The sequence below is a fragment of the Leucopleurus acutus genome, assembly GCF_964270905.1.
Source record: "Leucopleurus acutus genome assembly, chromosome: 11".
In the NCBI taxonomy this organism is placed as follows: domain Eukaryota; kingdom Metazoa; phylum Chordata; class Mammalia; order Artiodactyla; family Delphinidae; genus Leucopleurus; species Leucopleurus acutus.
This window is the reverse complement of record NC_139152.1, coordinates 5408293-5431762: the sequence shown is the minus strand read 5'-3', so window position 1 is coordinate 5431762 and position 23470 is coordinate 5408293. Positions and strand designations below refer to the sequence as shown.

At 44.0% G+C, this 23470-nt stretch overlaps 1 protein-coding gene across 1 annotated transcript in view; it reads right to left on the bottom strand.

Moving 5' to 3' along the window:
• NDUFA9 (NADH:ubiquinone oxidoreductase subunit A9) overlaps positions 1-22295 on the bottom strand; it is a 30292-nt gene extending 7997 nt beyond the window's left edge. Inside the window, exons 1-8 of the mRNA XM_082850242.1 lie at positions 22201-22295; positions 16397-16567; positions 15954-16051; positions 12690-12781; positions 11347-11488; positions 7336-7438; positions 3991-4058; positions 2769-2845 (exon numbers count right to left, since the gene is read on the bottom strand). Of these exons, the coding sequence (XP_082706368.1) occupies positions 2769-2845; positions 3991-4058; positions 7336-7438; positions 11347-11488; positions 12690-12781; positions 15954-16051; positions 16397-16567; positions 22201-22249 (800 nt within the window). The 5' untranslated portion in view covers positions 22250-22295. The remainder of the gene's footprint in view (positions 1-2768; positions 2846-3990; positions 4059-7335; positions 7439-11346; positions 11489-12689; positions 12782-15953; positions 16052-16396; positions 16568-22200) is intronic.
• Between the last annotated feature and the right edge of the window lie 1175 nt (positions 22296-23470).

The window sequence follows — 23470 nt, the reverse complement described above, 5'->3', positions numbered from 1 at the left end:
CTCTCACCCACCCCATCCTGCCTTTTAGCTGATGATCTTGTCTTTTCATCTTTTTCTTAATGATGTCTTATGAAGTACGGAAGTTTTTAATTTCAGCGAAGTGTAATTTATCCATTTTTTTCTTTGATGGAGTATGCTTTTGATGTCGTATCTACAAAATCTTTGCCTGACCCCAGGTCTAGAAGATTTTTAAACGTTTCTTCCAAAAGTTTTATAGTTTAACCCTTACGGTTAGGTCTTGGATCTATGTTAATTTTTTGATGTATGCTGTGAAATCAGAATCTATGTTCATCCTTTTGCATGTGGATAGTACCATTGTTGAAAAGATTATCATTTCCCCATTGCAATATCATGGCACCTCTGGCAAAAATCTATCGTCCATAAACATAAAGGCTGATTTCTAGACTCTCAATTCTGTTTAATTGACTTCTTTGTCTATTCTTATGCCAGTACCACATTGTCTCTATAATTATTGCTTTCAAGTAAGTTTTGAAATTGGAAAGCTTAAGTGCTCCAACTTTATTTTTCTTTGTCAAAATGGTTTTGGCTATTGTGGGTCTTTTGCATTTCCATATAAATTTAGAATCAATTTGTCAATTTCTGCAAAAAAGCATGCTCAAATTTTGATAAGATCGAGTTGAATATACAGATCAATTGGGGGAAAATTGCCATTTTAACAATATTGACTCTTCCAACCCATGAACATGAAATGTCTTTCCATTTACTTAGGTCTTCCTTCATTTTCCTCCTCAATGTTAGGTGATTTTCAGTATATAAGTCTTGTATTTCTTTTGTTAAATTTATACCTAAGTATTTTATTTTTTTGATGCTACTGTGAATAAAATTATTTTCTTTATTTTATTTTCAGACTGTTCATTTGCTAATATATGGAAATTGAGCTTTATATATTGATATTGTGCCTTGTAACCTTGCTGAACTTGTTTACTGGTTCTCAGTTTTGTGTATGTATGTGTGTATCAATAGATATTTAATGGATGATTGATAAAATGGACCAACATCATGTAACTAATAACTACAAAAAAACTACGGGCAAAATTAAAGTCATGCCTCTGCCTTAGCCTCAGGGAAATAAACCAAGTTTTCCCTGGGGCTGAAGAGAAGTGTGCATACACATTTACAATGTTGCGAGGAAAAATGCCTACACTTCCCCGTGTATCTTACTTTTCCCATCACTGTGTCAGATAAGTATGACCTACTGCCGCCTGGCACAGAGGCTGGACTGGCTGGGCAAAGGTAAAGAGGACAATGGCTAACTCATCCCAGAGCATCTCCACTGAGCAGTAAGCAGAGTCTATAAAACCATTTCTGCTCCTCTATTCCTTGGAATCCTGGTCTAAATATCTCTTGACTAGAACCTGGTATCTTTTGAGCCTAGTGTTTTATGGAAACCGTGCTGAACACTTTTTTTGTAAATAATTTTCCTAGAGTATATAACTGATTACACACTAATGTACTAAATTGGGAACTCAGGGAGACATACATCTTCCAGCAGCTGGTTGACATGGAAACACAATACAGTGTTTTGCACTGAAAAAAAACTTTACTAAACTAAATCGATGGTGATAGTGAAATGTGACAATATATGAATCCATAATGCTGGGAAAATATACCATGTCTCCTGGCTTGGAGAGAAGAATGTCTTTTCTCAAGAAGCAGGTAGGACTCTGGGCCAATTATCAGGTGAATTTGGTACTTTTCCACTGGGCAGATTGAGTCCTAGTGTTTTGTTTTGTTTTTTTAATTTATTTTATTTTAATTTATTTATTTTTGGCTGCGTTCGGACTTCGTTGCTGTGTGTGGGCTTTTCTCTAGTTGCAGTGAGTGGGGGCTACTCTTCATTGCTGTGTGCAGGCTTCTCGTTGTGGTGGCTTCTCTTGTTGCGGAGCACGGGCTCTAGGCGCGCGGGCTTCAGTAGCTGTGGCTCAGGGGCTCTAGAGCGCAGGCTCAGTAGTTGTGGCGCACGGGCTTTACTGCTCCACGGCATGTGGGATCTTCCCGGACCAGGGCTCGAACCTGTGTCCCCTGCACTGGCAGGCGGATTCTTAACCACTGCGCCACCAGGGAAGCCCGGGTCTTAGTGTTTTAGTTTTAATTAATTCAGTAAAAAGGTCCTAAACCTAGCTGTGAGATGATTGAATAATTTCAGGTAAGTCACATAGCTTAACTGTGCCCCATTTTTCCCAAGAGCAAACTTCAACAAAGAGAGCATATAACAAATGATCAGTCTTGCAAAGCCCTAGAAACTGTACCCTAAGCCAGCCATTTCCAACCTTCTGGGGCATCGTGATGATCTAGCAAAATTCATTTGATTTTGCAACTGTACTTATTCCCTAAAAGTGTTTTGTTTGATTATCCTTTGATATATTAAAAACATCACTGGAGTAGCACAAAACCATCCTTTGGGAGTCACTGGACTATGGCTACATAACAGTCTAGGGCAGGGGTTCTCAGACTTTGGTGACAGAAGAATCATTTACTCAAGCGGACTCCTAGGTTCCCTCAATTCGGACTTAACGTAAGCATTCATGAGCTTCTGATAATGATGGCCTTTGGATGGTTCTTTGAGATATACTGGCCTCAGGGCCAAGACAGTAAGGTTTCTGGAATAAATATCATCCAAGAAAGACACTGAAAAATGTAACCAACAGACCTGTGAGCAACAGGTTTAGAAATCATTGTTGTTGTAAATCACAGTTCTTTCATTCTAACAGGCTGCGCTATTTTAAAGTCAAACTCCAGCCACCTACCCAACAAAGGCAAAAGTTTTCCCTCTGGCATCTGGATCCTTAATTGCATTAACAATTCCTTTGGTGACATCCACAATCTACAAGAAATTATAACACATGTTTAAGTAACTGTTGAAAGAGAGAGAAACAGAGAGAGATGGGGGAGAGAAAGGAAGAAAGGGAGGAGGGGAGGGAGGAAGGAAGGAAAGCAGGCCACATGGATCACAACAACGGAATGATAAGATTAAGATGACATCATTGTCTGTTTTCAAAACGCTCCTAAAAGAACCCACATCTCAAGAGCTCAAATAACCTCCACATGGGAGGGTCACCTGAATACCTTCTCCAGTCGGAGCGCGTTAGCTTGGCGGGCATCCAGGCCTCTCCCACCGGCTCCAACCTCACCCCCTCCTCCTCCTCCTCTCGCTGTCACTGTGCTATCACAAAGCATTAGTCCAAACCACACGGAACTGCCAATATTCTACCATTTTGACTTTTAAAAATAATAATAATCTTACATGATTTCAGACCCCGTGGTTTTCACTAGGGGTGATTTTGGCCCCCAAGGGACATTGGCAAATGCCTGGAGGCAGTTTTAGTTGTCAGAGCTTGGGGGGTGCTACTGCCACCTGGTGGCTGGAGGCCAGGAATGCGGCCACACATTCCACAGCAGCCGCCACGGCAAAGCGTTACCGGCCCAGGAAGTCCACAGTGCCCCAGCTGAGAGACCCTGGTTCAACACAACGTGGACTCCGACATGCTCTCTCACCTCTGGGCCCCTGTACACACCGCTCCCTCTGCATGTGAATCATCTTTAGGGTCTCACGTAAGATGTCCTTTCCTTGGAGGCCTTCCCTGACCCTCAAGTCTGGAGTAGGTGTCCTCTGACATATTTACGTAAAACCCTCTCCCGTCATAGCACTTATCACGCTGCATGACGATTGTTTTGCTGACCTGCCTCTGACCATCTTGAGGACAGCAACGTGTGTCTGTGTCATTAGCATCTCAATATTCCCAGTGACGTGCAGTGTGCCTAGCACATTAAGGGCTCAATACAGTTTTCTTAAATGAATGAACAAGGGAAGACAGAGAATACATGTACCTCTTAGGTAAACTGAGAGGCAACCAGTCAAAGCAAGCTGACAAAGATGAAAATGATGGAATTACAGGATTAGGATAAAACTGGAAAGCTGATCACCTGACTCCTGAAGTCAGAGAAAGCTCCTTTATCCAGGGTACTTACATATACTGGTTGTTTCACTGTCTTCTTGCCCAAGGCAATAAGAGGGACACCACCAAACCATCGAATACCTGGCGGAAGAAAGACAACATTCTTAGAAGGCCTAGGCTGCCTGAAGACCCACACATCTCCAGGTGCCCCAAGCTGGCATAACCATTTTGTGTAGTAAAAGTAAGGAAATAAATGTAGCTGACTCTGAGGCAGTTAATGGTCCTACAAGGGGCAGCCATTTGTTTTTCACACAACAAACATAGAAAGTAAAAGGGCCAAATACTTAGGGACACAAAGAACAAGGGAAAGTAGTCAGGTGGCTTGTCTACCTGTCTTCCACTCTGCAGTGCTAAGCGCAGGGCCACTCCCAAGACTGCACTCTACCTGCACCCTATTCTAAACAACAGATCAGCAATACAACTAACCCAGAGAAAGATGCAGGTGAAAATAGGAAGTTAGTGTATGATGAACGCAGTACCACAGATACGTAGAGAATGGAAGTATTTAATAGATGACGCTGAGATAATCATTCTACTCTTTGAAGGAAAAAAACAAAAAAGAAAGAAATGGCTCACATCTTGCCATAAGCCAAAACAAAATCCCAAGTGGCTTAAATGTAAAGGTAAAAAAAGATTTTCTTAAAATAACTTTCTTTTTTTTTTTTTGGCCACGCCATGTGGATTCTGGGATCTTAGTTCCCAGACAAGGGATTGAACCTGTGCCCCCTGCAGTGGAAGCATGGAGTCCCCACCACTGGACCACCAGGGAAGTCCCTTAAAAAAAACTTTTAAAAGTAGAAATTATTTATAAGAGCATCCAAAAGAACAAAATACTTAGGGAGAGACTAAACCAAGTTGGTTAAAGACTTGCACACTGAAAACTACAAAACATTGCTGAAAGAAATTTAAAAAGACACAAATGGAAAGACATCCCATGTTCATGGATTGGAAAACTTAATATTGTCAAGATGTCAGTACTACCCAAAGCAGTCTACAGATTTAATGCAATCCCTATCCAAATCCCAATGGTGTTTTTTGCAGAAAGACAGGGAACTCCATTCTAAAATTCATATGGAATATTAAGACATCCCAAATGGCCAAAACAATCTTGAAAAAGAAAAGAAAAAGAGTTGGAGGTTTCACACTTCCTGATTTCAAAACTTACTGCAAAGCTACAGTAATCAGAACAGTGTATAGTGATCAAAACAGTGGCATAACGACAGACATAGACCAATGGAATGGAATAGAGAGATATAATCATTGCACATCTGGCCAAAAAATTTTTGACAAGGTGCCAGCACCATTCAAAGGAGAAATGATAGTCTTTTCAACAAATGATGCTGGGAAAACTGAATATCCACAGGCTAAAGAATGAAAGTGAACCTTACCTCACACCATACACAAAAATTAACTCAAAATGGATCAAAGACCAAAACATAAGAGCTAAAAGTACAAAACCCTTAGAAGAAAACACAGGGCAAAAGCTTCATGACAACGGATTTAGCAATGACTTCTTGACTAGGACACCAAAAGCATAGGCAACAAAAGTAAAAATAGATAAACTGAACTACATCAGAATTAAAAACTTCTGTGAAACAAAGGACACAATTAACAGTGTAAAAATGCAACCTATAGAATGAGAGAAAATGTTTGCAAATCATATGTCTGATAGGAAGGGGGTTACTATCCAAAATGTATAAAGAACTCCTACAATTCAACAATAACAAAGAACCACCCAATTAAAATATGAGCAAAGGACATGAATAGACATTTCTCCAAATAAGATATACAAATGGACAACAAGCACATGAAAAGATGCTCAACATCACTAATCATTAGGGCAAAACCATCAGATATTACCTCATACCCATTAGGATGGCTACTATCTAAAAACAGAAAATAACAAGTGTTGACAGGGATATGGAAAAATTAGAACCTTGTGCACTGTTGGTGGAAGTGTAAAATGGTACAGACATTAAGGAAAAACACATGGTAGTTCCAAAAATTAAAAATAGAATAATATGCTCCAGCATTTTCACTTCTGGATATACATCCCAAAGAACTGAAAGTAGAGTCTCAAAGAGATATTTGTACACCCATGTCCATCAGCATTAATCAGATAAAATAATGCAAAGGTGGAAGCAACCCAAGTATCCACTGACAGATGAATGGATAAACAAAATGTGGTCTATACATACAATGGATTATTATTCAGCTTAAAAGGAAGGAAATCCTGTCACATGCTACAACATGGATGGACCTTGAAGACATTATACTAAGTGAAATAAGCTAGTCACAAAAAAGACAAACACTGTCTGATTCCGCTTATATGAAGTACCTAGAGTAGTCAAATTCATCGACAGAAAGTAGAATGGTGTTGCCAGGGGCTGGGGGGAGGGGGGAATGGGAAGTTTTTTGATGGATACAGAGCTTCAGTTTTGCATGATGAAAAGAGTTCTGGAGATTGTTTGTAGTATAACGTGAATACACATAACGGTACTGAACTGTACACTTAGAAATGGTTAAGACTGTGTGGTCTGCTCAGGCTGCCACAATAAAATACCACAGACTGAGTGGCTTATTTAAACAAGAGAAATTTATTTTCTCATAGCTCTGGACGCAGGAAAGTCCAAGATCAAGGTATCGGCTGATCTGGTTTCTGGTGAGAGCTCTCTTCCTGGCTTACAGGCAGCCGGCTACGTTCTCACATGGCTTTTCCTCAGGGCACACAGGGAGGGAGAGAATGATCTCTCTCTTCCTCTTTTTCTAAGGCCACTAATCCTGTGGGTTAGGACCCCACTCTTATGACCTATCACATGTGTCTGACAAAGTAGGATGCTACCTCTTTGTCTTTCAAAACCAACACCTAAGTGACTTGGAAAACAGACTGAAAGTGAGGCAGCACTAAGAAAACCGGGGCTTCATAGGCCAAGTATAAATGAGGCACTGACCCCATGCCAGGTGCTGTAACATAAGCTAGCTACTCCATTAACCAGCACACTGGTCCTCAGGGGGACATCATCATGTTCATCTTAACAGATGAAGAAGCTGCTGTTATTCAAAGACCTGCCAGAGTCCCAGAGCTGGTCAGTCCCAGGACCCAATTCATAGTCAGGTCTCGAACTCCCAAGTCCATGCTCCTTCCAGGCATCTAAGTTGCTTCTTTTGATATAGAGTGACGAAGATCAAGAGAGGGACCATGCTGACTGGAAAAAGAGAACCTTTGGGGAGAAAAAGGCAACTCGAGGAGAAAAAAATTCAACCTCCATCTTCCAGTCAGAGAACATAGTTTGCTTGTGATTAACTTCAACCTGGTTAACCAGCATTCCCCCTCCTACTATTAAGGAAGAAGACCTACTTGCAAAATAATTGAGGAATCTATCCTCTCTTCCAAAGATGTCCGATGGCTTTATGATGGTAGCTTCTGGAAATGCGTCTCTCACTTCTTTCTCTCCAGCAGCCTTAACAACCAAACACAACAGAGTTCTGCGGTCAGTTAACGAAGCTCCCACTCCTTCCACTATGGGGACGCTACGCATATTTCAAGGTTGTATTTCCTCCAGGTTAAGGGAATCATATTATTCATAACACTCAGCTACAGTCACCCCCCGCCCCCGCCCTTATATTCAGTTTCGCTTTCCACAATTTCAGTTACCCGCGGTCAACTGCGGTCCAAAAATATTAAACAGAAAATTCCAGAAATAATTCGTAAGTTTTAAATTGTGTGCTGTTCTGAGCGGCGTGATGAAATCTCATGTCATCCTGCTCGGGCCTGCTGGCACGTGAATCTCATATCGTCACAAGAAGAAGGGGGAGTACAGTCAGCAGATATTGAGTGAGAGAACGGGGGGCCATTCATGAAACATTCATAAACATTCATGAAATTTTTATTATAGTCTATTGTTATAGCTGTTTACTTTATTAGTAGTTATTGTTGTTAGTCTCTTACTGTACCTAATTCATACACGAAGCTTTATCACAGGTATGTGCATATAGGAAAAAGCGAAGTATATATGGGGTTTGGTACCATCTTCGGTGTCAGGCATCCACTGGGGGATTTGGAATACATTCCTCATGGTAAGGAGGAGACAAGTCTACACGGAAATTTTTTTAAAAATACTAACACATAAAAACACTCCACCTCTTATAGCTCTTGCTGGGTTTCTTCCCATATTTATTCTAAGGAAGTTTATGCGGAAGAAGAAAGAAGGAAAATCAGAGTAGACTCACTTCCTAGACAAGGTGCAGATACCAGCACCTGGTTCAGCCATCCTGCCTACCCGCACCCGCTGGGGGTGACATCAGAGCCCCGGTGGACTTGGACCTCCGTTTCTTGAGCTTCTCAACTCCAGGGACCTCGTCTTCACCCCACTTCAGCCACTCTCCACTTGGAGGCCTCAGACCAGAACACCCCAAGTGCCCCTCCTCTGAGCCCTACATGAAGACGTGTCGCTTTCAGAGGACCAGCTCCTGGGCCGCCAGCCTGCTTGTTCTCTGCTCCTCTGCTCCTGAGATGTGTTCCTTCAGCTTCTTGGGGACCCCATTCCACTGGGTCTGCCCCCCTCCACACCAATCCCTCCGAACGTCCCTGGCCCCAGATTAGATTCCGTGGCCCAACTTGTCCATCACTCTCTTAGCGATACTGTAGACTACCTGTCCCCTTGTCCTCTACTCCACCCACCAGGCAAAATCCCAATCCTGGAAGAACCCACTAGCCTCCTTCTTTAAGCCATGCACTCCTGCTGCCTTCAGAGCTACAGGAAGATAAACAAGTACAAATCATCAATTGGTAACACATAAATCCCTGTCCCCAGTTTTAACCGGGCTCGTAACATTTCCCAGAAATAGGGTTTCCTTCTAATTAGTTTACATTTCCAGTTGACAAATTTCAAACCTTTTCTGTTCTATTCAAGTTTCTCCCTTACCTTCCCCTCTTCCTTCCAGTAAATGACTTCATCTTCTAATTCAAGGAGAAAGTACAGCAGCAGAGAAAAACCACCTGGTGTTCCCAGTGCTGAATCTACAAAGCCAGGGGCACGAAGCAACATTCTCTCCTCCTTCCTGACCAGAGTGGAGGAACTCACCTCCTGTCACTTTCTCAGAAACCTGCCCATTACTCCAGCCCACACATCTGCAGTCAGGCTCCCCTTACCTGCACCTTCCCACCAGCATTTCAACGTCAAGATCGTCTACCTTAAAAGAAAAAAGAAATTCCAACTCCACATGCCCCTCCAGCCTCCTGCCCCCTCCTTCCTCTTAGTAAACCACCTGAGAACGATGCTGTCTTACTGTCCCTGCTGCCTCCGCCCCTGCCTGCTCTTCACTCACTGCTGCCCCGACACCTGCTCAAACTGCTCTTGATAAGCCCACTGAGGACCTGCGGTGTAGACCCCGGCTGACCCTGCAGCTCTGACTCACCTCTTCATCTTCCCCCTGCTTCTGTAACCTCAGACTCTCCTGGCGTCCCTCCTGCCCCTCCGTCTGCCCTGCTCAGTCCTCTTGTTTGCTTTTTGCAGGAGCACCCTTCTCCTCGTCCCCCACACCCCCCCGTCAGTGCTCCTCTGGGTGCTGTCCAGAGCTCTCTGCTCTCGACTCATCCCCATGAGGCCACCTGGTCCCCTCGTGTTGCTTCAATTAACAACAAACAGTGGGGACTCCCACATTCATATCCCCAACCACGCTCTTTCTTCGGAGCTCCAGGATCTTAAACCTCATTCTCCACTGGGACCTGGGTGACTGACATGCACTTGAGCTGCAACCTGAGTCCAAAACTGGATCATCCTCTTCCATTCTCCACAAATAATACCTCTCAATTTGTGCTATACATTGGGATTACACAGGGGGAGGTGTAAATACTGATGTCCGAGTTCTACCCCCAGAGCCGCTATTTCCGTTGGTCTGGGTGCCCTGGGCATCAGGATTTTTCAGTGCCCTCCATGATTCTAATGGGCCACTAAGGCTGAGAACCCCGCCCCCAGCACCCGGTCCTTCTCAAGGGTTCCTCATTTTGTTCAACAGGAGCGCCATCCACGCAGGGGTTTAAGCCTGCGGGCCGGGCACCGCCGAGCCCTCCCTCACCCTCACCACTGACTACCCCACCTCCGCCCCCTCCAGACAACTGCGAACGCGGGTGATTCTCTGAATGCTAGGGCAGAGGCAGGCACGGGCTTCACTCTCTCACTCCCTCTCCCTCGCTCTCATACAGAGAATAGTGTGTACGCTGATTTATGACTGATAGTAAGCCTTATGTTAAGTACGGTAATGATGGTGAGCAGGCCTGTAAAATTTTTAAAAAGTATTAATTTTGACTTCAGGTTAAATCATTGCTACTTAAAAGTGTAACTATTGATATTATGAATTCCAGCAATAGTATGAAAACCAGCTTATCACAGAACGCTTTGAATTCCCGAGTCAGGGGTTCTTAACCAATTCCTATTTTTTCCTTCCAGAAACTTTGATTTTGAGGTTGTTTTTGTAAAGATTCCCCTAGTGCATCCCCTAGTGCAACACCTAGTGCATCTGGAATTATTTTCCTCAATGGACTAGAAACTAGATGTGGGCTAAGACCATGTGTGTTTTATTTACCCTGTATCCCCAGCGCCTACTACAACATGGAGCACATAGTAGGTGCTTAACAAATAATTTGGTCAATTAAAGAATGCAGTGGAACCAAAAGCTGGAGCCGGTGTCAAGGGACTCTGCGGTCCTTATCAATCTGACCCAAAGCAGGCTCCTTACGGCAGGAACCAACTGCTGAAGGCATTCCCGGGCACCACAATCCCTACTGAGTCCCTGATGATAAAACATTGCAGGTTACAGACCGACTCCAAACCAGGCTGCTCAATCCCTAGGCACAATCTGGACCGCAGTGGGGTTTCTGGGAGTCCAAGAAGCCTGACTACAATGTGAACAGCCATTTTCCCTGGCAAATACTTACCCTGTCACCCCCAGCCTTCACATTACCCCTCCAAGCATGGCATAAGATCATGGCTATGCAAGGGGTCAGAGAAAGAAGGATGGTCCTTTAGCTTTGGTGGCTGACACAGGTATGACTCTTATGCAGGAAGCATACTCTACCTTTTGTGTTTACTCTGTAATTCTGTGATGTGCCAAGAAACTTTACACCCTGGAGGGTGGGTAATAGTATGATCGACCCATCTTCGAGGCCGCTTAGCACAGTTCCCTGCAAACAGAAGGCACTCAGCTACAACTCGGCCACACGACAATCACATCCTGGATATGGAGAATCAGAAATCCCCCTTGATTCTGGATACATCAGTGAGAAACCTTTCTCCCTTAAACTCACGTTTCCAACGGGCTAAGAAGCTCAAGCTCTGTGAACCACTTCCCAAATCAACTTGCTACTTACCTTATTTCTCAGATATTTAGAAGAGCTTTTAATATCGGCATTCAGATGTGAAACGTGAATAAATTTTTCAACTCCAGCTTCCTTGGACACTTGAGCGATTGCTTGGGGAATCTTTACAAAAACATCCTCAAAACCAAAGTTTCTAGCAGGAAAAAATAGGGATCGGTTAAGAACACCTGACTCAGGACTCCAAAGCATACTGTGATAAGCCGGTTTTCATACTATTGCTGGAATTCATAATATCAATAGTTACACTTGTAAGTAGCAATGATTTCACCCAAAGTCAAAACTAATATTTTAAAAACATTTTACAGGCCTCCTCACTGCCATTACCATACATAATGTAAGTCTTACTATAAGTCATAAATCAGCATACATACTATTCTCTGTCCTCAAGGAATCCCAAGGCTGAGGCCCTTCAAAAACATCTGGCTGCACTGACTGGGCGGGGAGGGGAGAAGTGCTGGGTGCTGGAGGGGAAATCACTGCTCACCCCCAGGCCTTTGCTTTCCTCAGGGGAAAACAAGGAAACTAAAAAAATACATCAGTGCTTGCTTCGGCAGCACATATACTAAAATTGGAACGATACAGAGAAGATTAGCATGGCCCCTGGGCGAGGATGACACGCAAATTCATGGAGCGTTCCATGTTAAAAAAAGAAAAAATGCATCAGTCACCAATTAGATCCAACAACACGAACGAAGTGTCTGCCCTGTACAAAGCACTGCTGGTCATCACAGGGGCTATAAAGTTGGATAAGACCCTCCAAGTCATCAAAGAACTTAAAAATATGTGATGAGGCAGACGTCTCTAAATGAGTCTCAGTCAAACTCTCATAAATGTGAAGAAAGAGGCGTGAACAGAGTGCTGCGGAAGCACAGGATTCGAACAATATTTGTTGATAAACAACCCACACAAGGGCTAAAAAGAACTGTTCAAACTGGTACTCATGCCATCTTTGATTAAAAACGTGGAGAATAGATTGAGAACGCTGTTCACGCGAGAAAACCCAGTGTTCAGCTTGCCAGTCAGTGGGACGGGAAAACCCTCCTTCCTGACTCCACCCCAGCTGGTGATGACTGGCATAATCACTGGCACAATCCGCAGTGGCTTTTTATTGCTTCTTACACCAGACTTACCACCAACTGAACCCCCGGCGGGGGGAGGATTGGGGTTAGGTGGGGAGGGTGGTCACTGGCTGTGGAAAGGTTGTTCAGTCAATACTCATTGATGAACTAATGAAAAATGTCACAACTACAATCCCTGGCACGTTACGTGCCCAACAAATGTCTACTGAACCTTAAGCCAGCTTTGCAAAGGAGAAACGAGGGTCAAAGACTTACTTGGTTTCCCATTCTCGCCCAACGAGATTGATGACCACGTTGCTGTGCTCCACAGCTCTTCGGATCGAGTCCTTGTCTCTCCCGTTCCATTCCTATAACAGCAGGAGCCAGTCACATGAAAACATCAGGGGTGCGCCCTGGCACAAAACACGTCTGTAGCTCCCCCCATCAGCAAGACTCACAACGGGCCCTCTGTTGTCGTCGCGAGACGGTGCCCTTTCACACCGGCTCCACTGACTACAACAGAAACGCTGCTGATTCTCTGGCTCTTCTGGAAACAAAGAGGTCAAAGCACATTTTATTCAGGTAATAGCAGGTGACAGAACTAGAAAAGACACTATTCACTTTCACGGGGCAGAGCAATTTTTGTCCTCCCAACTGCCCCGCAGAAGCCTGTAAAGGAATCTAGCAATCAGGTCTCCCTTCCTGAATGCAATACAGCCAAAGAACCGAGGATCATTTGGGAGGCAAACTGACTTTCCCTTGTTAGCACCAACCAGTCAGACGGAAGATAGGAGGGGTGTCTCTCAAAGGTTAACGTTAAATTGGGAATACTCATGACTATTTTCTTATTTCTTTTTAACTCTTTACTCTTTATAATCCCAGATCTGGTCATTTTTGCTTTAAAGACATGAAAACAGCACTCAGAGAGAAGTGACCTGCCTATCAGTTCAGGGTGAGCTGATGGCAGACTTCGGTGGAGACCTGCACTTGTGAGCAGGCGTTTAGGACTTAGGTCAGATCAACGTGTCTTGTCCAAAACAGTGACAGGGGACTAAAGACCCCCGGACAAAGGCAGAGCATCTTCTATGTTAAAATAAAAATAAAATTTGAAAGCATTTTGAAGGAAGATAATAAGTAGTATGGATTTCTTAGTTGTATCTGTGAGTGAGGGGGGTGGGAGGGAGAGTGAGAAAAGAGGGGAGAACGGAAGAGAAGCGGGGGGCTGGGGGAGAAGGAGAGACAGCGAGCAATAGAATGCCTGTGCAATTTAGAAAAGAGAGGGAGGGCTACGGGAGTCAGATTCAAGAGCAAAAAGATGAAGCCCTCGCCAGGCAGCACTGGTGACAACTGACTGTGGAGGATGCAGTACGAGAGACGGAACGCAGATTCCACTGGGCCATTTACTATCAGTGTACAAGTGCTCTCTCCAGACTCCATGCAAAACTTGAAAATACAACCTACCCCACGGGGTTGCTATGACGAGTAAGTGAAATATACAGAAAATCTGCAGCACAGCGTGCAACACACTCAACGAGAAAAGCGCTCTACACATAATGAGCTTAACGCGGCCTTTTCAGAGAAGATGACACAGGCGGGAAAGGGTGAACCCATGATGACTCAGAGGGGAAGAGCTTGCGGCATAACTGCGTGAATGGCCCGAGAGTGATGCCCAGAGAGGAGCAGTCAAAAGGAAACCAAGTTCCCAGGAATAAAGGCCCAGGGGCACGATCAGGCTGGTGAACCAAACGGCTCTTCAGATAGCAGTTTCCAACAGAGACTAAAGTGGGGAGATCGGCACCCCACACCCCATGTGGTCCATCCTTCTCAAAAATAAACAACAACAATATAGTGAGGCGTCCCCCCTGTTACAACTTTCCTGGGCTTCCCCTTTCATAAACATGACCGTATTCAAAGTTATGCACTTTGTGTCTGTGCGCCCTGTTAAGACTGAGGTCCCTGTTCAACAAGACACACTCAGAGCTTAGCTCAACGCCAGGACGGGGGCAGACACAATAAACCCCCATGGAAAGCATGGAATACATGTCATTCAGCTTAATTCCAATGACTCCGCATTCGCAAGCCGGTAAAAGTTGCCATCCATCACTTGTGAGATACGTCAGTTTTGAGGATTGACAGGATGACTGATGATCTTAAGTCACAGAGAACCAGGAAAAGGCTAGGCTCCTCTGACTGTAACACCAAGCAGATACTTGAGAAGAAAGATGGTGGAAAAGAAAACCACTTCAGAAATAAGAAATTTCCAATATAAATATTATATTTAGTTTGTGAACCTTCAGTAAAGAATAAATGAAAATGCCATTAAAAATAAGTCAAAATTTAATGAGGTCACAAATAATCTGTGTGAATAAAATAGATACTAAGGATGTTTAACAAACATTTTTTAAAAGAGGAAAGTGTGTCAGTGGAAGTGCTCAGGCCCGGGCAGGATGATGAAAGTAAGAAAAGTTAGCTACAAGAACAGCTGACCCAAGCCCCCAGGCCCGGAGTGTTTCTCCACAGGAAACTGCAGGCACTGGGACAGCATCATTCTCTGCGGAAAGGACCTGCGCACTGTAGGGTGCTCTGCATCCCTGGCCCCTGCCTAATAAACCAGTATGGTCTCCGGTCACTGGGACAGCCAAAAGGGCCCACACATTTCTCATCACTCCCTTGAAGGTTCTCCCCACACAATTCCCCCTACCCTGCTGGCAACTAACTATTGGCCTAAAGGAAGAACCTGCAGGTTGAAGAATAACGACAGTGAATGCTCAGGAAGAAGTGCTGGAAGTCAAGTCTATCCAAGCCAACCAAGTTATAAAACACCCTACTTGTGATTTTTCTCTATCGAAGCACTGCCCAAGAGAAATATAACACGCGGCACATATGTAATTCTAAATTTTCTCTTAGCCACTTTTAAAAGAATAAAAAGAAACAGGTGAAATTCATTTTAATAATATTTTATTTGACCCAATTTATCCAAAATACTATTTCAATATGTAATAAATGTAAAAAATTATTAACAATATATCGAATATTATCTTCTTCGAACCAAGTCTTTGAAATCTGACGTGTAATTCACACTTACAGCGCACCTCAATCCACACCAGCCACATTTCAAGGGCTCAAGAGCCAGACATGGCTGATGGCTACTGGCCAGCATAGGTTTAGAGCAGAGGTTGGCAGACTATGGCCCACAGGCAACTCTAGCCTGCAATCTAGCTTTGTAAACAAAGTTTTATTGGAACACAGCCATTTGTTTATATATTACCTGTAGCTGCTTTTAGGCTACAAGGGCAGAGCTGAGTAAACATGACGAAGAGCCTATGACCTGCAAAGCCTAAAATATTTCCTATCTGGCCCTTTAGAGAAAATGTTTGCTAACTGCTGGACTAGGGTTTACAAGAATGGCCTGTGAATGGAGGATGCCCTTGGTCCACTCCGGGATGAAGTTGCTGCTTTATTATACTGCCTCTCTATGCTAAAAATGACCTTAGTAATTTACATTTATCAACTCCAATAATCAGTAACAGGGGCTCTTACCAGAAAGATAATCTGGCCCAGGTCACCCATTGGGCGAAGGTGCATGGTATCATATGGCTCACACCGGTAGGGGACGATCACTTGTGACCCCATGCGACCTAAAAAAGAATGGATTGGAACAAGGGTCAACGTTAACATAATATGGTTACATTATACAACAGTGATTTTGTGACATTTAAATTCTAGTATGATAGGTGAATTGATTCTATTTTTAGTAAGAACATATTTTGCCATGCTAGAGATGTCATAACTTTTCAGAGCCCCCTTTCCTGTATTAACGTACGATATAGGAAGTCTGGGCCTGTTCATAACATACAGCAGACCAAAATTACATAAATCCAAGATAGGAGTAATTCAAAACACCGTTACAATGAAAAGAAACAGTTCTCATTAGGCAACTGTAATAAATGGCTTTGGAGTACGTTGAATGCAAGGAACTTTACCAAGGTGGTTGACAACATAGCGGCCCAGGAATCCCGTTGCTCCAAACACAGTGGCCACAATCCCACTGACTGAGGAACGCCCACCTTTCCCATGAGGTGTGAGTGCAGGATGAAGCTGGCGCTGGGGTGGGCCACGAAACACAGATGTGGCTATTGTAGTAACAGAAGAACCTTAAAGAGAACCCCAGAATATACATAAAATTGACCATGAATTCAAACAGCTTCTTTTCCTAGAAACACGACATTATTTTGCTATCAGTATTTTCATTTACTTAGGTTACAGTTTAAATTTAACTTTTATAATTTAAGTAACAACAGCAATAATAAACACAAATTATTGCAACAAAAAATCCATAGGACATAAGGAAATGTATAAAAGTTAGAAAGCAAACTCCCTGCCCTATAGGATATAGTTTACCTAAAAAGATAAATCACGTTAAGAAAGATAATAATAAACAGTTACAAATTAAGAGAGTATAAATCTCTACATGAAAGGAGCAGAGAGAATGCAAAGTAAACGTGCCATAAGTTAGAGAATCATGAGGAAGGACTCCTGAATAAAGTGTTTTGAGAAAGATTTGAAAGAGTAATAACAGAAAAGATAGATTTGCACGTGAAACACATAACACATCTAACAACGTAGGGGTGGGAATGAATAAGCCCAGTGCAGGGAACAGCAAAAGACGTACCTGGAACAGACTGTAAAACTGATGATAAATGAAAAACAGAGTTGATGATATGGGTTGGAGGTAGAGGTAAGAGATTATTATTATTTTTTTTTTTTTGAGGTACGCGGGCCTCTCACTGTTGTGGCCTCTCCCGTTGCGGAGCACAGGATCTGGACACGCAGACTCAGCGGCCATGGCTCACGGGCCCAGCCACTCCACGGCATGTGGGATCTTTCCGGACTGGGGCACGAACCCATGTACCCTGCATCAGCAGGCGGACTCTCAACCACTGCGCTACCAGGGAAGCCTAGAGATTATTTTTTTAAAAGAGTACAGTTCAGGGGCTTCCCTGGGGGTGCAGAGGTTAAGAATCTGCCTGCCAATGCAGGGGACACAGGTTCGAGCCCTGGTCTGGGAAGATCCCACATGCCGTGGAGCAACTAACTCTGCGAGCCACAACTACTGAGCCTGTGCGCCACAACTACCGAAGCCCGCAGGCCTAGAGCCCATGCTCCGCAACAAGAGAAGCCACCGCAATGAGAAGCCAGCGCATGGCAACAAAGAGTAGCCCCTGCTCACTGCAACCAGAGAAAAGCCCACGCGCAGCAACAAAGACCCAACACAGCCAAAAATAAATAAATTAATTAATTAGTTTTAAAAAAATAAAAATAAGAGTACACTTCAGACTTAATAAAAAACTAATGAAAATCATCAAAAGTAGATAAGTAAGTAACTAAGAAAGTATCAATAAGTCTGTTCTGCTTTCTAGAGCTGACTTTCCAGTGGCACTGTGCCCAGAAACCACTGATTTTCCCATCCAAAAGTATGGAATTGGAGAAAAAGCCTAGCTTACCGAATAGTTACTGCAACCATAGAGACTAGAGACAAACAACGCAGATCAGACACATAACAGTAACAAAATAATAGTGTATAAATAACAGCTAAACTTACAAAGGCGCCTGGCATCGTTCTCAGCGCTTAACAGATATTATTTGATTTCACACTATCTTTATTGCCACTTTACAGATGAGGAAACCAAGGCTCAGAGGGGTTACATGACCAACCCAAAGAGCCTGCAAAGGAAACTGAAAAGTGGCCCAGTGAGGTGAGAGGAAAGAAACAAAAGAAAATGGTGTCCAGAAGCCAAAAGAAGAAAGTGATTGATGGAGAGAATAGTCAACTCTATCAAATGCTGCTGAAAAGTGAAGTAAGAGGAGGGCAGAGGACCCTAGGATCTAGAAAATGTTGGCTGTAAATGGCCTGAACAAGAGCAATTTGATTGGATTAGGAGAGTGCAGCAGGGAGGTCCTAAGAGGAGTATCGAAAATTCTTCTCTGGGGATACGATGTAAAGGGACAAAGAAAAATGGGACTAGAGGAACAGGAAGACAAGGAAGGGTTCTTTTAATATGAAATATTATAACGTATTTAGATGTTGATGGGAACGACCCAGTAGAGGGGAAATGTTAATGACTCAGGAGAGGGGAGGAAGAGGGAAGGGAGGATGGGATCAAAGGCCAAATGAGGGAACTGGCCTTCCATCAGACCAGGAGAAGCTCATACACTGTAAGAGGGGGGAAAGCAGAGAATTGTCCCAGCTCAGCTATTAGATTTTCATGGTGGGAAAAAGATTGTTCCCATCTGATTCCTTTCCGTTCTCTGTAAAGCTAAGAATAAGACAGAAGCACGTGTTAAAAGTTTTAGGAGACTGGCAGTGTTAACTAGTCATATGGAGAAAGGGAAAGCAAATTTCCTAGAAAAAGTGTGCTGAAAATCCACTTGAGATTTGCATTCATGGATTTAAAATAAGGACACTCAATTCGTTTGGAGTTTTCCTTAGCTTAGCCCTCAGCCGCTCAGGGGCAGGCAGGAAATACGTGGAAAGCATATGTGGAAAGCTTGCTTTAATCAGCATTGATTTTTTTTATGTCAAAGGGATAAGGGCTGGGGAGTTGAGAATGTATGAAAGGGAATGATTAGAATGATGAGTAAGGAAGTTAGGGCACAGGATAAAGGACAGAGCAAATAAAATGAGAAGAATTACTGGAGTCTAGGTATGAACATCTGCAAGGACTGTTATGAGGATTGGAGTAAATGTGTGTAAAGCGTTTAGCACGTTACCCAGCACACACTAAGAATTCCAGGAGTAGTTTACTATTACTTTGAAATTCCTCAGAAAGTAATATTACACTAACCTAACATGGTTATTTGTTTTTTCAACAATTACCAGCCAAGCATTATTCTAGAAACTGTGACTAACATAGTAAAAAAGACAAAGTCCCTGGCCTCATGAAAGTTACATTTTAGAGGGCTGATATGAAAATTAATAATAAATGGGTAAGGGCTTCCCTGGTGGCTAAGTGTTTAAGAATCCGCCTGCCAATGCAGGGGACATGGGTTCGAGCCCTGGTCCAGGAAGATCCCACATGCCGCGGAGGAACTAAGCCCGCGCACCACAACTACTGAGCCTGAGCTCTACAGCCCGCGAGCCACAACTACTGAAGCCTGCGCGCCTAGAGCCCATGCTCCACAACAAGAGAAGCCACCACAATGAGAAGCCCGCACACCACAACGAAGAGTAGCCTCCGCTCACCGCAACTAGAGAAAGCCTGCGCACAGCAACAAAGACCCAACACAGCCATAAATAAATTAATTAATTGAAAATAATAATAATAATAAATGGGTAAGTACGTCACGGTGCCTTGCACACTGTAGGTTCTCAATAAATATGTTATTACCCTCTTTGGCTCCAGCCTCTCCATTTTCTTCCATTTATTAGGAACACCATTAGGAAAATAATATCCTTTATTCATTAAACCTACTTTGGTTTCCTACTGTTAGTATCTAAACCAATAGCCTCCAAACATATTTGCTTCCACACCGCGTAAGGGTTTTTTTTAAAGTATTTATTTGTAAATTACATGCACGTTCTATGTAGTACCAATATGTTATACACATTTTGCAACACACATGAAAGCCCTTAGAACAGTGTCTGCTATATAGTTTGAACCATGTGTTAGCTATTGTTACTACTACAGAAAACTTTTTTTCTTTAAGTTCTAATGCTGTATTTTTATATACCATTGGTTCCTCTTGCAAAATCCACTTGGAAAACCACTGGTCTAAACTCTGCTTGGCTTTCAAAGGCCTCCATTATTTGACCCCATCTAACGTATTCAACCTCCTTTCCTACTATTCCAGATCTTCAGGTAGTCATCTCACTGCCTCCATTCTCACCTCCTTGTCCTTGCTAGTGCCAGGAAAATGTCCAACCCCTCTGACTTTCCAGATCATAACAACCCTAAAAAAAAATTTTTTTTAAATCAATGGAAGCGCTGCAATTCTCCACTGCCCTTTCAATCTTCCCTCCCTACTTCAGATGATCTACTTTTTCCCTTTTCTGATTTCCTGTGGTACTTAATAGTCTCGCCACATTTCACTATATATGTTTTATACAGTTCTGTAGTGTTTTGATTATGTTACACACTAGACTTGCCTCTCCCGAGTTTACTCAAAAGCTTACTTTACCAGAGAGTGTAAAGCAGAGTGGTAAAGAGCACAAGCTACCGTGTCAAGTTAAAAAAAAAAATGTTAAAGGAAAAAATTTTATGAAAATGTCTAGAACTGTGGTTAGCCGACAGCAGGAACTCAGTAAATTGTCTTTATTACCATTCACAACCTACACTATGTGGCACCAATGTAACAGTTTAACAAGAACCAGCAAATGTCTTTGCAAAGAAGTGAGCGCTACGAAACCATCCATTATAAGTGATGTGCACCAACCACCTGCCCAGAGGCGTGGAGAAGCTCTACCCAAGATGGAAAAAAAAGAATCCTCCAAATACTCCTGACTCTCACCTCTGGCTGAACATTAGAAGTACCTGTGGAGCTTTTTAAAATTTAAGGTACAAGGAGCCAGTCTCAAAAATTCTGATTGAATAGCTCTTCAATGAGTCTACATTTCTTTTTTTTTTTTTTTTTTTTTTTTTTGGTAGCGCTCGGGTCTCTCACTACTGTGGCCTCTCCTGCTGCGGAGCACAGGCTCCGGACGCGCAGGTTCAGCGGCCATGGCTCACGGGCCCAGCCGCTCCGCGGCATGTGGGATCTTCCCGGACCGGGGCACGAACCCGCGTCCCCTGGATCGGCAGGCGGACTCTCAACCACTGTGCCACCAGGGAAGCCCTCCATTTCTATTTTTTTATAAAGCTCTAAGAATGATTCTGACATGCACCTAATTTTGAGAGCAAATGATATTCTGTAATAACTAAAATACACTATGGAAAAATGCAGTTTCTGGAGGTTGATGCAGGGCATGTTTGTGAAGGAGAGGAGGGTGAAATAATGATGATGAAGTGTAACTATATTCCCAATTTCCTTGCTTTTCTAGCCTCTCTTAGTGAGTGTAAGAGCAAATGCGTGTTTTCAACTTGAGGACCACAGCAGATCCGATCAGAATAGAAGGGAAAATAAACTACACTTAGACAAATCCTAAGATATTCTTTTATTCTTCTTCCTTTTTTTCCACCAATGTCCTGATTCTTCTCTGTCCTGAGCATCCCTCGCTCCCCGAGGCCTCAACGCCTCCACATTTGTAGGAATGGTTTTGATTTAGAAAGTGCTTTTATAAATACTACTTCACTTCACTGAATCTTCTCGGAAACTCCCTGACGTTGTAGTATGATCATTTCCACTGTGATGCGCAGAATCTGAAGTAGAGGCCGATTAAGAGTTTGCGCAACGTCATAAAGTCAATTCCTGAAGAACCTTTTCTCCACTACCCTTTTTTCCCCCCCATCATTTTCAGATTCCTCCCCCGCCTTCCCCCCAATATTTCTTATAATCCCAAACGCTTACAACCCTATCAGTACTTTCTCGGTCTTTCACATGTCCCCCTTTTTCCTCTCCCCTTCGCGTTGCTCACGTTCTCCCAGCGAAGACCCCTTCCCAGGTGCACAATTTAATACGTGAGCCGGGGAAGGGGAGAAAAAAGAGGAACTGGACAGAGGCAGCTCCGGACCTAGAAAAACCAGGGTGCCCAGGGACTCAGCGTGACCGGTGCACCACGGAGCCACTCCCGAAACTTTAGATCCGCATCTTGGACTCCCGATCCGGGGCCGCCGTTCCCGGTGACACTTACGTGACATTGGCAGGGCCCTGACAACTCGGGGGTGAACGGCGGCTGCCATCTTCTCCCACAATGCCCCGCCGCCGGCGCTCGGCCGCCTACGGCTACTAAGCTGGGTCAAAAGGTATCTTTCCCGACTGTCTGCGCAGGCGCTAACCGGGAACGGAAGGGGCGGGTCCGAGGCTAGGGTGAAGAGTGGGCGGGAAGAGTGTTGGGGAGAGAGCTGGAGGGGCTGGGGGGACGCGAGGGAGACGGGGAGGAGGGGAAGTAGAAAGAAAGGAGTCTTGGGGTCGGAATCCCCGGGCTGGAGTGCACCGTAAAGATAACCTCGTATTGTCGAGGAACCTGAAGTTCACAGTGGACCGGGGACTGACTCAAGGGCAAAATGGCAGCACCGCAGCTCTCCCGACTCTCAGTTCCCCGTGCCCTGAAAGTGTCAAATGGGGCGGCCCCGGTGAGGCGGGGAAGGAGGAGGCGTGGCCCCTGCGCTCGGGACGCTCTTCCAGGAGAAAACTCGGGCCCAGGGGACTGGAGGGGGCGGGGACTAAGAGAGAAAAAGGGAGGATGAGAAAGGATGCCGTCGTGGAACCGGAGCAGGTTCCGTCCGGAGCCTTGGTTCTTCCTGTTCCTTTTTTCTGGCGTGTCACCAGCTCAAGTCTTTGCGGGTTGGTGACTTCGGAGACGACTTGTCTGACGTCTTCTATCATTCCACCTGTCCTTTAATTACTCTGATTTATCATAGCCTTTATCTCACCACCTGACATGAAGCCAGGGATTCTTAACTTGGACTGCCACCCAGGAGTGGGCTTCAGGGGACTTCCCTGGTGGTCCATTGGTTAAGATTCCGTGCTTCCACGGAAGGACCCAACACAGCCACCCACAGGCGGTGCCCGTTCGAACACTGTTCTGGGAACTAAGGTCCTGCAGGCCGCATAGAGTGGCCAAAGAAAAAGGAGTGGGCTTCAGGAAGTCTGCGAACTTCCTGAAGTGTCATGTAAAAGTTAGTGGGCGTGAATGCCATCTGCACATTTTTCTAGGAAGAAACTTAAGATGGCTCTCTCTAGGGCAAAGGTTTGCAATTTTTTTTTTAAACTGTGGATCCGTTGGGAGTCTACATTGTTCCAGAAAGTATAATAGTATCCAGAGCTTATGGAAATTCCAGAAAGATTTGCATTTTTGAATACTTTCTTCGGGGCAACCTTTCAAGCTCCCTGAGTAGGGACAGCGATCAGCAACCTGTCGTGAGACATCTACCTAGGGCTTATCAGAAAACAGACTCGTT